At 39.5% G+C, this 12,722-nt stretch overlaps 3 protein-coding genes across 3 annotated transcripts; 2 read left to right on the top strand and 1 right to left on the bottom strand.

The window, feature by feature from the left end:
- Nucleotides 1-836: 836 nt before the first annotated feature.
- On the top strand, nucleotides 837-6,025 carry LOC149956646 (uncharacterized). The gene is made up of 3 exons (XM_090166905.1): nucleotides 837-876; nucleotides 955-1,545; nucleotides 1,611-6,025. The coding sequence occupies exons 1-3, from the start codon at nucleotides 837-839 to the stop codon at nucleotides 6,023-6,025; spliced, it is 5,046 nt and encodes a 1,681-aa protein (XP_090023031.1).
- Nucleotides 6,026-9,283: 3,258 nt separating this feature from the next.
- On the top strand, nucleotides 9,284-10,103 carry LOC149956647 (uncharacterized). Its single transcript, XM_090166906.1, has 2 exons — nucleotides 9,284-9,566; nucleotides 9,637-10,103. Exons 1-2 carry the CDS (start codon nucleotides 9,284-9,286, stop codon nucleotides 10,101-10,103), a joined length of 750 nt encoding a protein of 249 aa, XP_090023032.1.
- A 405-nt stretch (nucleotides 10,104-10,508) lies between these two features.
- LOC149956648 (uncharacterized) lies at nucleotides 10,509-11,316 on the bottom strand. The gene is made up of 2 exons (XM_090166907.1): nucleotides 11,269-11,316; nucleotides 10,509-11,201 (listed from the first exon to the last, which is right to left on the bottom strand). Exons 1-2 carry the CDS (start codon nucleotides 11,272-11,274, stop codon nucleotides 10,509-10,511), a joined length of 699 nt encoding a protein of 232 aa, XP_090023033.1. The 5' UTR covers nucleotides 11,275-11,316.
- Nucleotides 11,317-12,722: the final 1,406 nt, after the last annotated feature.

Genomic DNA, 12,722 nt, shown 5'->3' on the forward strand with positions numbered 1-12,722 from the left:
TGTCACCTTTCCGGGCTTGTGGACGCGTAGGGCATTCTGATGATAGACCTCCGGTAGTGTGGTTTGAATCTTACCGGTACACCGGGCTATAAATCTGACGCATGCCTATCGTACTATTTATTAATATTAGTTGTGATTTCCAGTTTTCCCAATAAAAGTAATTAACATTGAAAAATCGTATTTTTTGCTTCTTTTATAAAACTGATCAAAGTGTGCAAACTCTGTTGAATCACAAAACCCCTTCTTTTTATATTTTCCATTTTTTATTTGTCTGTATTTCGTATTTGGTGTTTGAACCCCTTTATATAAGTGCATCACCTTGTACATTTTATTTTACAAGCTTAAAATACCTCTTTTGTAGCCACATTCTTTCGCGGGCCGGACAGTTCCCCCCTTTTTACCGTAGAAATAACTGTTGCCCCGGCTTTCAGTAAAGCTTTGTCCGGCACGGTTTTTTCCAAGAATGATATTTCAACACTTTTTGTAACGCGCCTTCGCGAGCTCCGTAAAAACGGCAGATTCACTTGTCTGTTTAAACGGGTCGACCGCGCCCAAGAATCTCTCCCGCGATTTTAGAAATAGTCGCGGCGAACCAGTAATTTTGTAATGCCTTTTCTATTTTAATTTTCCCCTCTTGTAAATAAAGTTTTGTATCAAATTGTAATCCTGCATTCGTTCTTTACGCGTTGCTTCATTAACCGGGCCATCAGAGATAGACCTTTAGATTTTCAGTGCAATATATCGGATCGCATTTCACATTTTGGTGCCGAAACCCGGGAATTTAAGCCACCGCGAATTAGAGCATTCGGACAATATACGGAACTTTATAAACTACGATGGCGGACGCTTTAACAAGATTAAAAGCAAAGCGCAAGAGTACGAAGCAAGCCACTACAAAGGTGAAAGACAATTAAGATGCTGAGCTAAACAAAGCAAAACCCGACGTGGGTATAGTCGAAGGAAACTTGAAGGTGCTAGAGAGAAAAGAACCCGATCTCAAGCAGATTTTCGAGCAAATTGAGCTACAAATAACGGATGAAAAAGAACTCGAAAAAGAAATATTATCCGCTCAAGATTACATGGACGAGATTACCGTAACGATGGTACGAGCCACGCGGTTCATAACTGAAGCAGACCAAGCGGCGAGGGCATATCAGCCTCCCGCTCAACTGACACATCGACCACCGACGGTAAAACTTCCAAAATTGCACATCAAGCATTACGATGGAAAATCCAGCGATTGGCAAAACTTTTGGAGCACTTTCGAAAATCAAATTCATAACAACTGCGATTACGACAAAGTGGTAAAGTACCAGTACTTAGTTTCTCTTTTGGAAGGGGATGCCTCTATTGCAATAGAAGGGCTGCCCGCAACCGAGGCAAACTACGATGAAGCCATCAAAATATTGAAGGAGGAGTTCGGTAACCCAGCTGTTTTAATTGGAAAGCACATGGATAATCTTCTAAAGCTCCCAGAAGTAAAAGAAGCTAGCGACATTACAGACCTACGAAAACTGCACGATTCATGCAGAATCCAGATAAGAAGTCTAAAATCATTAGGCCTTCTAAACGACACCTACGGTAGCCTTTTATGCCCTATTATAACGAAGTGCCTCCCAGCGGAGATCAATACTTAGCTTTCAGCAGAGCGTATGCAGACTCCAATCACTTTAAAGTAGAAGATTTGTTAGCCTTCCTCCAAAAGGAAATCACCCGTCGCATTCAACGCCCGTCACCGAAACCCATATCCAGCGCAGGTGCTTTAACAACAGGATTTACGCCGCGTCCCTGTTTATTTTGTGACGCCAGCGAGCATTTGACTTCTAGCTGCGACAATCTGTCCCTAGAAGATAAAAAGAATGCACTCATATCAAAAAGACGCTGTTTTCTTTGCCTACGCGAAGGCCATCAAATAAGAGACTATCATCCCCGATCCATGAACTGCCGGAAGTGTGGTCATAGGCATCACCATTTGATCTGTGACAAACCACCAGATCCTGATCTAAAGAAGGCCAGCGAATCGGAGACAGCCGGTTTAAAAGTAGCGGCTAGCGCCGCCGGAGTTAGCGCCGGGTCAATCCTGCTACAGACGGCCGTGGCGATCGCCGAGAGCCCGTCAAATGGCAAATCTCGTCCAGTGCGCTGTCTATTAGACTCCGGAAGCCACGTGACCTTTGTCAAGGAAAGCATTTCGAAGATACTCGGACTCGAAGTGATCGGCGAAGTAACGCTAGACTTACATAGTTTCGGTGCACGCCACGCTGTAAGAAGCAATAGAAGAAAGGTACTCCTCAAAATGAAGAGTCGCCACGATCCTTATCAACACTTATGCATCGAAGCGTATGAAATCCCAGAAATCTGCGGATCAGTGTTCGCAGTTCCAAGCTCGGAAATCGCGCAACAATTTAGGGACAGAGGGCTAGTAATGGCAGACCAAGTAGGACTCGAAAACAAGAGACGTGACTCGTCCTCTATCGACGTTCTTATTAGAGCGGATTACATTGGCAAGGTTTTGGTATCAAGTGGCAAAATAGAACTCTTCGGACCAACGCTAATTGGAACGGAAACCATTTTCGGATGGACGGTGCAAGGTCCGACGACGGCCAGTTCTTCCACGGTAGTCGTAAACACAGTAGCAATCATGCGAGTCTCAGTAAACATCGATCAAGAAGAAGACATATCCAACAGCCTCGAAAGGTTTTGGAAAATAGAGTCCTTCGGCGTAAAAGATCAAGATAATGATGTGAACACCGATCACCAGATCCTTGAAAACTTCGAAAAAACGACTGTTTATGAAAATCAGCGCTACACAACCGCGCTACCTTTTAACTCGAACGTTTCGGAGCTCGGCGATAACTATCAAATCGCATCTATTCGTTCGCAAAACCAATTCCAGAGACTTAAACGTAAAAAAGCCCTCTTGCCTGAATGCAATGCAATCTTCAAAGAACAACTCGAATCTCAAGTCATCGAGAAGGTTCAACCGGCAGCTAAGTCAGCTGACTACGTATATCACATGCCGTTCAGTACAGTATTGAGAGAAAATAGCGAAACCACGCGTACGCGTATCGTCTATGACGCATCTGCCCTCGCCGTCGGAATTCCATCCCTGAATGAATGTCTCGAGGTTGGACCTAACTTAAACCCAGAATTGTATGACGTCCTCATTCGATTTCGCGAACATAAAGTGGCGTTCACGGGAGACATTGCCAAAGCCTTTCTCCAAATTCGAATTAGAGAAGAAGACAGAGATGTATTGCGTTTCCTATGGTTAGATTTGGACAAGCCAGAAACCACCTCCAGTTTGGAACTATACCGACTAACAAGCGTTCCTTTTGGGGTTAAGTGCTCTCCATTCCTATTGGCTGCAGTCATCCGATTGCACGCTAGAAAATTCCAGACGGCAAAACCAGACGCAAGCCGTATCCTAGCAGACTCAATGTACGTTGATGATATGGTCTCGGGAGCAAGCGATGCCGCCAAAGCATATCTGTTAATTAAAGATTGCATAGAAATCATGAGTTCCGCCGGTATGGAGCTGCGAAAATGGAAATCCAATTCTCCAGAGTTACAACATTTCCTCTCTGAGAACAGTATGGAAATCGTTTATGGCCCAAACATAACCGCTTTTGCCGAAAACAAAGTGCTAGGGCTCGCATGGAACAGTACGGACGATTTGTGGACGTTCGACATAAATCCACTATTACAGTTCATACAACAGAGACGAAACACCAAGAGATGGGTGCTCAAATCAGTCGCACGAATATTTGATCCTTTGGGGCTCCTTACACCATTCACTATTCGTGGAAAGATCTTGTTCCAGCAACTATGGAAAGAAAATGACCTCACTTGGGACAACGAATTATCCAAACACCTGGCGACAACTTTCAACGCTTGGTGCGCCGAGCTAAAAGATTTAGCGCAAATCAAGGTTGCTCGTTACTACTTCAGAGACCAGAGCGAAACTGATAACTCTTTAGAAATTCACTGTTTCACCGATGCAAGCCCGCGCGCCTACGCAGCCGTGGTATACTTCCGGTTTCAAACTGCAGACGGAAAGATAAAAACAAGCTTCATCACCTCAAAGTCCAGAGTCGCGCCAGTCAAAACCCTAACCATTCCACGTCTGGAACTAATGGGAGCGTTGCTGGGTGCAGAGCTAGTCAATCACTTGACGAAAACATTAAGGATCAAAACAAGTCAAATCTTCATGTGGACTGATTCCAGAATAGCTTTGGGCTGGATACAAAGCCCAGCTGAGAAATGGAAAACCTTCATTCAGAACAGAGTGAGAGACATTCAAAATATATCTGACCAGGCAAGTTGGCATCACTGTAAAGGCGGAGAAAATCCCGCAGATCTTCCTACGCGTGGACAAAAGATTCTCGACTTGGCAACCAACAAGCTATGGTGGAAAGGTCCTTCATTCCTGAGAAACAAAAGAGAGTCGGAACTTCAGCCGGAAGAGGTTGAAGACGCCGAATTAGTTAGCGTCGCAGACGAGTTACGCAAAGGTACGCTCCTAATATCAGTAGCAGCTCCAGAAGAACTCCTGCCGATTAAGATGTACAGTTCATTACGACGACTCTATCGAGTCACCGCTTGTGTTTTAAGGTTCATTCACAATACAAGAAACGCGAATAACAAGAGAACCGAGCCACTCAGCGCTGAAGAGATTCGCGAAGCCGAAGTCTATTGGGTGAAAACCGCCCAAACAGCAGCCTTTGCAGAAGAAATTCGCCAACTGGGAAGCGGGGAAAGCATTCGAAAACAGTCACCGATTCTAAAGCTTCATCCTAAATTGGATTTCAACGGAATACTCTGTTTAGGAGGAAGGTTGCATAAAAGCGATCTTTCATACGAAGAGCGTCATCCAAGGCTTTTATCACCAACCCATCATTTGGCCGAATTAATAGTACTCGCTGCCCACGAAAAAATTATGCACGGAGGAACTAATCAAACCCTCGTCGCTATACGCGAAAAATTCTGGTTAATTAAAGGTCGTTTAGCTGTCACACTCATACTCAAACAGTGCGTCATTTGCAAATACTTCCGAGCCAAGCCATCGGACGCGGTAATGGCACCGCTACCTGACTATCGCATCACTCCAGCGCCGGTGTTCAATACAACGGGCTTGGACTTCGCTGGTCCGCTGTATACGCGAGACGGGTCGAAGTGCTATATTGTCATATTTACATGTGCAGTGACACGCGCGGTGCATCTTGAGCTAGTCAGTGATCAGACCACCGATAATTTCCTTCTAGCCTTTAGGCGATTCGTGAGTCGTCGAGGAATGGTGCAGAAAGTAGTATCAGACAACGCCAAAACTTTCAAGCGTGCCGACGTAGAATTACGCGAGCTCTGGAATCAAGCCAGGTCACCTAAAGTCGCGCAGTATTTAGCAAACGCCCAAATTTCATGGGTATTCATCGCGGACAGGGCGCCTTGGTGGGGCGGCTTTTATGAAAGACTTATCAAGTCCGTAAAGACCGCGCTCCGAAAAGTTCTAGGTCGAGCACGCCTTTCTTACGAAGAGCTTGAGACAACTCTTATTGAGGCAGAAGCAACAATTAACACTCGCACTTTGACCTACGTGTCAGAAGACCCAGGTGAACCCTATCCATTGACGCCCGCTCATTTCTTAATAGGAGACCATTTAACCGGTATACCACCGCGAACGGCTACACAGAATAAAATTCAGAACTCCACAAAAAGAGATCTGGAACGTCGGCGAAGATATCAACAAACGCTCACAGATGGGTTCTGGAGAAGATGGAAAAGTGATTATCTATTAATGCTACGCAGTGCTCATTTCAGAACCCCAAACATCCCTACCAAGCAATTAGAACCTCAAGACGTCGTTCTAATTGAAGAACAGAAAATGCCGAGATTAGCTTGGAAGATAGGAGTCGTCGACCAAGTATTCTTCGGTCGGGACAAACAAGTGAGATCTTGTTTAATAAGACTCTCTAACGGTACCAAGCTGCGCCGCGCTATTCAACAATTGTACCTTTTGGAAATTTAATGTTCAACTTTAATTGGGCTTAGTGACAGTCCAATGGGGCGGAATCTGTTGAATCACAAAACCCCTTCTTTTTACATTTTACATTTTTTATTTGTCTGTATTTCGTATTTGGTGTTTGAACCCCTTTATATAAGTGCATATCCTTGTACATTTTATTTTACAAGCTTAAAATACCTCTTTTGTAGCCACATTCTTTCGCGGGCCGGACAGTTCCCCCCTTTTTACCGTAGAAATAACTGTTGCCCCGGCTTTCAGTAAAGCTTTGTCCGGCACGGTTTTTTCCAAGAATGATATTTCAACACTTTTTGTAACGCGCCTTCGCGAGCTCCGTAAAAACGGCAGATTCACTTGTCTGTTTAAACGGGTCGACCGCGTCCAAGAATCTCTCCCGCGATTTTAGAAATAGTCGCGGCGAACCAGTAATTTTGTAATGCCTTTTCTATTTTAATTTTCCCCTCTTGTAAATAAAGTTTTGTATCAAATTGTAATCCTGCATTCGTTCTTTACGCGTTGCTTCATTAACCGGGCCATCAGAGATAGACCTTTAGATTTTCAGTGCAATATATCGGATCGCATTTCACAACCTCTAAATATTATCCAATCTTCTTGAAATTTGGCATATATATCTTTTACATCACTAAGACTAGGGGCATAAACAAAGTCTGCAAAAATTTAACATTTAATTTTTTGATTCACAAAATGAAACACCCTATTTTACACGTAATCATTTACAAAAAAAGAGATAAAACAAAATTAACTTTAAACTAAATTTCATTTTCCAAAAAATTCTTTCTGTACTACTTAATACGTTATTTTAAACCTAGAATATATGATCGGGTTCTACGGGCAAATTTCCCTACGAAGCAAAGGCTTAACGGTTAAATGTTAATTACTATTAAACTGCAATTAAATTAATTACGATAATGATAATAATGATGTATCACTAAACAATCTTAAGCTTAATAAATGTTCTTGGCATCTATCTTGCTACAAAAGGTTTAAGCATAAATCGTATAAGCAAAGAGTTGTAAAACACTTTGAGAAATCTGTCTAAGATAAAACGTGTTTTGAAAATGTGGTTCCCGAACCTTCGATTTTAGTCCCCAGTTCTTCATCAACTTTTACTAGAAGCAAAACTTTGAAGTACCTAAAAACTCAATGTTTTTTCTGTGATGAAAAGGGTTCGAAAAAAACCCCCCTTGCATGCAATATCATATGATCGAAGTGGCGTATCTCTGAAGCAAGCAGTTGATTGGTGCAATAATGATATTTGGCGCGTGCGACTGAGCGAATGTATAAGTGACACAGACGCGCACGCGGTAGATGTTATGTACCACCTTAACTGTTGGAACAAAAACGTTATAAAAGTACCGCGTCGTAATAAACATTTTGAAAATCCAGTTCAGAGACAAAACGCGGCCATAATAGCTTCGGAAATAGAGTTTATTAACCTGGCCATTCTTAATATGAAACCATTAAGTTAATCATGAAATGAGTAACCTTTTCGTGAAAAGATTCGACGAACAATGCCACGGAGAGTTACAATAGGTACATAAGATAGAACCAATTTTATTAGGCTTTATAAAAGGTTTCCCTTTCCATAAAAGCTTGCTGAGGTTAACCGTATTAGTAAGTTCACGGAGCTATTGGCTCGGGTAGCTTGAAGGGCTTGCACCATCTTACTATGCAATTGAACCCAGAGACCGGTAATTGGCATCAAAGGTTACTATTTGATTTACATCTGTGTGATTTCTTGGGTAAAAGCTTAGCTTATTTTTGTTTAAATATCAGTGGGAAATATCAGGAAAATAGATTTACTAATAGTTGTATCACGGCTAATTAAAAGGTGGCTAAAAATGTCGAGCCACCCTGCGAAGTTTGAGTTTATAAGAAATCAAATTTCATGTCGCGTAATTTCGTGTGTTCGGTTTAAAATCGTCTGCGTGAAAAAAGTGCTAATTATTATTTTAAACGTAAGTATAATAGACCGATACACATATAAAACAGGGAAAGACGCTTTTACAGGGGTAACGGACATGTTTGGCCGATTTAGTAAATACGCCAAGCGTTACTAGATGGCACTACCAGTAGAAACTTTAAAAGTCTTTTTATTGGCTAAAAATCGCGAAAAAAACTTTGGTGTAACGGTCGTGTTTGACACTGCCAAATTTATTTCAGTTGAGAGTTTAACTTTATATTTTTATTTCAAAGATTACTAAATATAAAGTTTAATAACCTTTTTCAATATATATATGTGAGTATCTTTTTAAAGGGTGCCTTTTTTACCTAGTGTACTCTTTAATAACTTATTTTTATGCAGTAGCAAAACTATGGGAAAATGTTGTGTCCTGAATTGCAAGGAGAAAGGAGTATCAGCCAATGTAAAGACAATAACTCGTTCTCATTTTCTATGTTTATAAATTAAATGCATTCTAATTTATTAATTTAGGTATCATATCATAAAGTACCTTCCTACAACGACGAGCCAATGAGACAGCTATGGCTTAAGAGAATAAGACGACGTGATTATATATATAATCCAGTTAGTTATATATACGTGTGCTCAAAACATTTCAAGGACTCAGAGTTAATGGTAGAAGATACTTGAAAGAAAAGGCAATCCTTCTTGAACCTATAGCTGAAAATACCGAACTTCAAAATAATGAACAAAATCTGAAAGAAGAAAATAATAATTTGCTGGCAGAAAATAAAATTTTGAAAGAAAAAGTTGAGATTTTACAGGAAACAAAAAATAACTTAATTATTGAGACAGCTGTTTTAAAGAACAATATACAAGAACTCAAGCAGAAATCGGTGAAGGAACTGCATGTCTCAGAATTCAAAATACGACAAATACAAAATGAATTAAGAGAAGAGAGAAAACATCGAATACTTCTTGAAGAAAAAATAAAAAAGATTAAACCTAGCTTAGACAATATAAAAGAAAATGATAGTGACGTTCTTTTCTACACGGGTATCTCCACCTATGATAAGTAAATAGCCTTATTCAAAATGCTTGATCCTGGTCTAAATGGTGAAAATATTATTTTATGGAGGCCAAGAAAATTAAACGTTCACGACCAATTTTTAATGGTGTTGATGCGTATGAGATTAGGACTGTTTGGGAAAGACCTTGCACACCGATTTGGAGTTTCACCCAGTACCGTAAGCAACACATGTAATACATGGATAAACTTTATCTACATTCGGCTAGGTCAAATAAATATTTGGCCAACTAGAGAAAAAATTGACGCAACTATGCCTGATGAGTTCAAGAAACTTTATCCCTCTACTCGAGTTTTGATCGACGCAACTGAGATCAAGTCGCAAGCAACATCATCCCTAGTGCTGCAGTCCTCGACTTACTCCAACTATAAGGCTTGTAATACTTGGAAAGGTCTCATTGGCATTAGCCCAAGTGGGTACGTTACTTTTGTATCGCAACTCTTCTCTGGCAACATATCTGACCAGGCTTTAACTCGAAGAAGCGGGTTTTTAAACCTAAATTTCTCTTCTTTGGATTCAGTTATGGCAGATAAAGGTAAATTTCCCGTTATTTTAAATTACTGTATGTCATCAACAAGGTATTTAAACAGTCGTTTATATTTTAGAGTTTTTAATTGTAGAGATGCTTGCAGAAATTAACGTTAAACTAAATATCCCTCCCTTCTTGCGTGACAAAGGGCAATTTACAAAGGCTGAGTTAGAAGAAACCCAGAAAATAGCAGCATTACGTATACATGTTGAGAGAAGAATTGCAAGATTTCGTGGGTTTCATATCTATGACCGTCCAATCCCACTCTGCCTAGCACCAGTCATAAATCAGTTATGGACTGTTACAGTGCTATTGCCAAATTTTCAAACGCCTATCATTAAAAGAGGTGCATTATCAGAAGTCAACAATGATATGGATTGTACTGGTGATAGCGACTTACTCCGTGAATTTGACTTTGAAGAAGAACCCCTAAACTGGGAACTTAATGAGAGTATTGTGGAAAATGATACCACAGATGTTTCTGATACTGAAATTGAAAGTGAAATGGAACCTATTGATTTGAATAGCAGTATTGAAAAGTGAAAAACTCTTACTTCCCTGGGGTTATTATAAACCTCCTAATTTTTTTTTGTAATGTGGGGAAAAACCCAATGATATATGAAAGATATTATTTCATAATAAATCATTTAATTGAGATCTAATTTTTAATGAATTACAAATAACCATGTTTAAAATGACTAGAACTGAGATACAAGTAACTCATAAAATAAATGGTAAATAGGAATCAAACACCAAATACATCAGGTACTCTTTCACAGTATTTATCACAGCTAATAATTTTAATTTGCTTTAAAATAATGACTTACTCAAAGGCCAACCGTTAAAAAAAAGGAACAAAACACCAGTAAATACCCATAATAAATTATCAAAAGTAATTTTCAAAAGCCAGAGTTAAAAAAAGTAATTACATTTCAAATATAGATTACTCTAATCTGTAACTTCAGTGAGTTTTATTAACATATGGGTAAAGAAAAAATTGTTTAAAAGCGGTTCCATAGCCCTCCACTTTTCACCGTTAAATCGAATAATAATAATTATTAATCCCGTTGGGAAGTAGGTAACGTAGTCACACCACGTAAGGCCTGATAATCCCATTTGACCAGTTACTTGATAATGGTGCGGGTGGTTTTCATTTAGATGGGGTTTTCCATTAATCATTTTTATATGGAAATCTGGTGTCAACGCTTCTTTAGGAGTGCAACTTTTAAGTGAATAAGGACTCTTAATTTCTAAAAGCCCTCGGGGGAACTCTTCTGTAGGGTCATAAACTAAGCCATCAGGTGATGTACCTAGCCAACACTTTCTCGGGTCAATAATATACCCAGCTGATTTGAAAATAATATTGTGTCCTAAAACTTTCATCTGTTGTTCGTACTTTTGCCTTGCCACTATTTCGAATGTTTTACCATATTTTATGGCTGCTTTGTGTCCAATATATTTTGGCGCTACTATATTCCTAACCCCCGCAGATGTCCATTCTTGGTTTCGTCTTCTGCAGACAGTGTGAAAATTAGACGAGCTTAACCTAGTTGAGCGCGCAATTTTCCAAAATTCAGAGTCTGCTTGAGCCCTCGTTTTTTCTTCTAATTGCTTGGCAGCCTGGTGTGATATTTCATTTCTCTAACAATGATATAAAAGTTATAAAATGTAATTAAACCTACGAGGGATTCCCACTATCATATCATACCTTCATTATTACTAATTCAGAAGAATTAAATGCTAGCCCAGAGGAGGCCGTTGTCCAGGCAATAAAACCATACCGTTCGGAGTGAGTGGGTATTTTAAACACTGGGTCAACATCGCTGCTCATAGACTGATAAGCATGCACAGTGAGGTTGTGAATCGTATCAAATCCAAATTCATTAAGAGAAACTTGAAAACTCAATGCTGAGCATAATTTTATCTCCTCTCGGTCGCCTCCACTGTTGTGGTAGGTCAGTGCATGAGAGCTCCATTGGTGGGACCTCCATATCGTTCATTCTTAAATGAGACAGCAACCGAAGCAATGCTATTGAATGGTTGCATGTGCCATTACCTCCAGCCGCACATTCACAATATCCATCTATAATGTTTGGTCTTAAAATTTGCAAAGCAGCAACAACCATATGGGGCTTTTCATTTTTTTTGCAACTACGAAAGCACCTTGTTTTGACAAATACAACATCATCTTTTTTCCTAGAACAAAATGGTTATTAGCGATTACTTCTAAATATGAGTAAGTAATTAAACTTGCATCTTACTTATCTAGGTTAGTCATCAAACACGATGATTTCACATAACTTTCCACAAAATACTTATAACTTTTGTCAAAATGCTTTGAAGTGAAGTTTTTCTTGCTGTAATATTCCTTAATATCTTCCATTTTAATTTTTGGGACATGTTTTATACTACTTGAGTAGTTTGTTATGGGAAATATTAAACCCTTATTTAAAGCCGATTTATTATCCATTTGAATAAACGTTTTCGCCAAATTACATTTAAAGAAAAACAAAACGTGACCACGCGGTAGTCGATTAAGCAGACGACGTAAATTTTTGATTTGGTTAACTTCGCGCCAAAAAGGTTTGAGCTAGCGCCATCTATTATAAATAAAGTGCATTAAAATCGAGCCAAACATGGGATCCTTAAAATATTGGTTTCCCTGCAAGTAGTTTGTGTATCGGTCTATTTAACTATAACTAAAGCAAAATTGCTGTTTCAAAATACTAATTTCGTACTTTAAAAATTATGTATCAATTATTACAAATTAAAATTAGAATGCAGGTGACGCTACTAACGGGCTTCTACTCCTAAAGCGCGAAAAATATTTACCATGGCTTAGCCGTGTGTTAACTAAACAAAAGAAATGGTTAAATTATGAAATATATCATTTAAAGCCTAATATCCATGCCTCCGCCTAATTTTAAAGACATTTTTTATTAATAAACAAAACGAAGATTTCACATCATTATTAACCTCTACACTGCTATTTCAATTATCTTCATTAACTAAAATAAACATCCGCTAATCCACGATTCACGACTCCATATTCCATAAAATTTCAAAAAAAAAAACATCTAAAAAAAGTTTCAATAACTCCTCGATAGATGGCACGTCGAACGCGATAATTCACCTGGGCCGCCATCATGCAGTACCTAACGA

Source organism: Leiobunum rupestre, chromosome 2 (genome assembly GCF_980474605.1).
Source record: "Leiobunum rupestre chromosome 2, qqLeiRupe1.1.hap1, whole genome shotgun sequence".
Classification (NCBI taxonomy): Eukaryota; Metazoa; Arthropoda; class Arachnida; order Opiliones; family Sclerosomatidae; genus Leiobunum; species Leiobunum rupestre.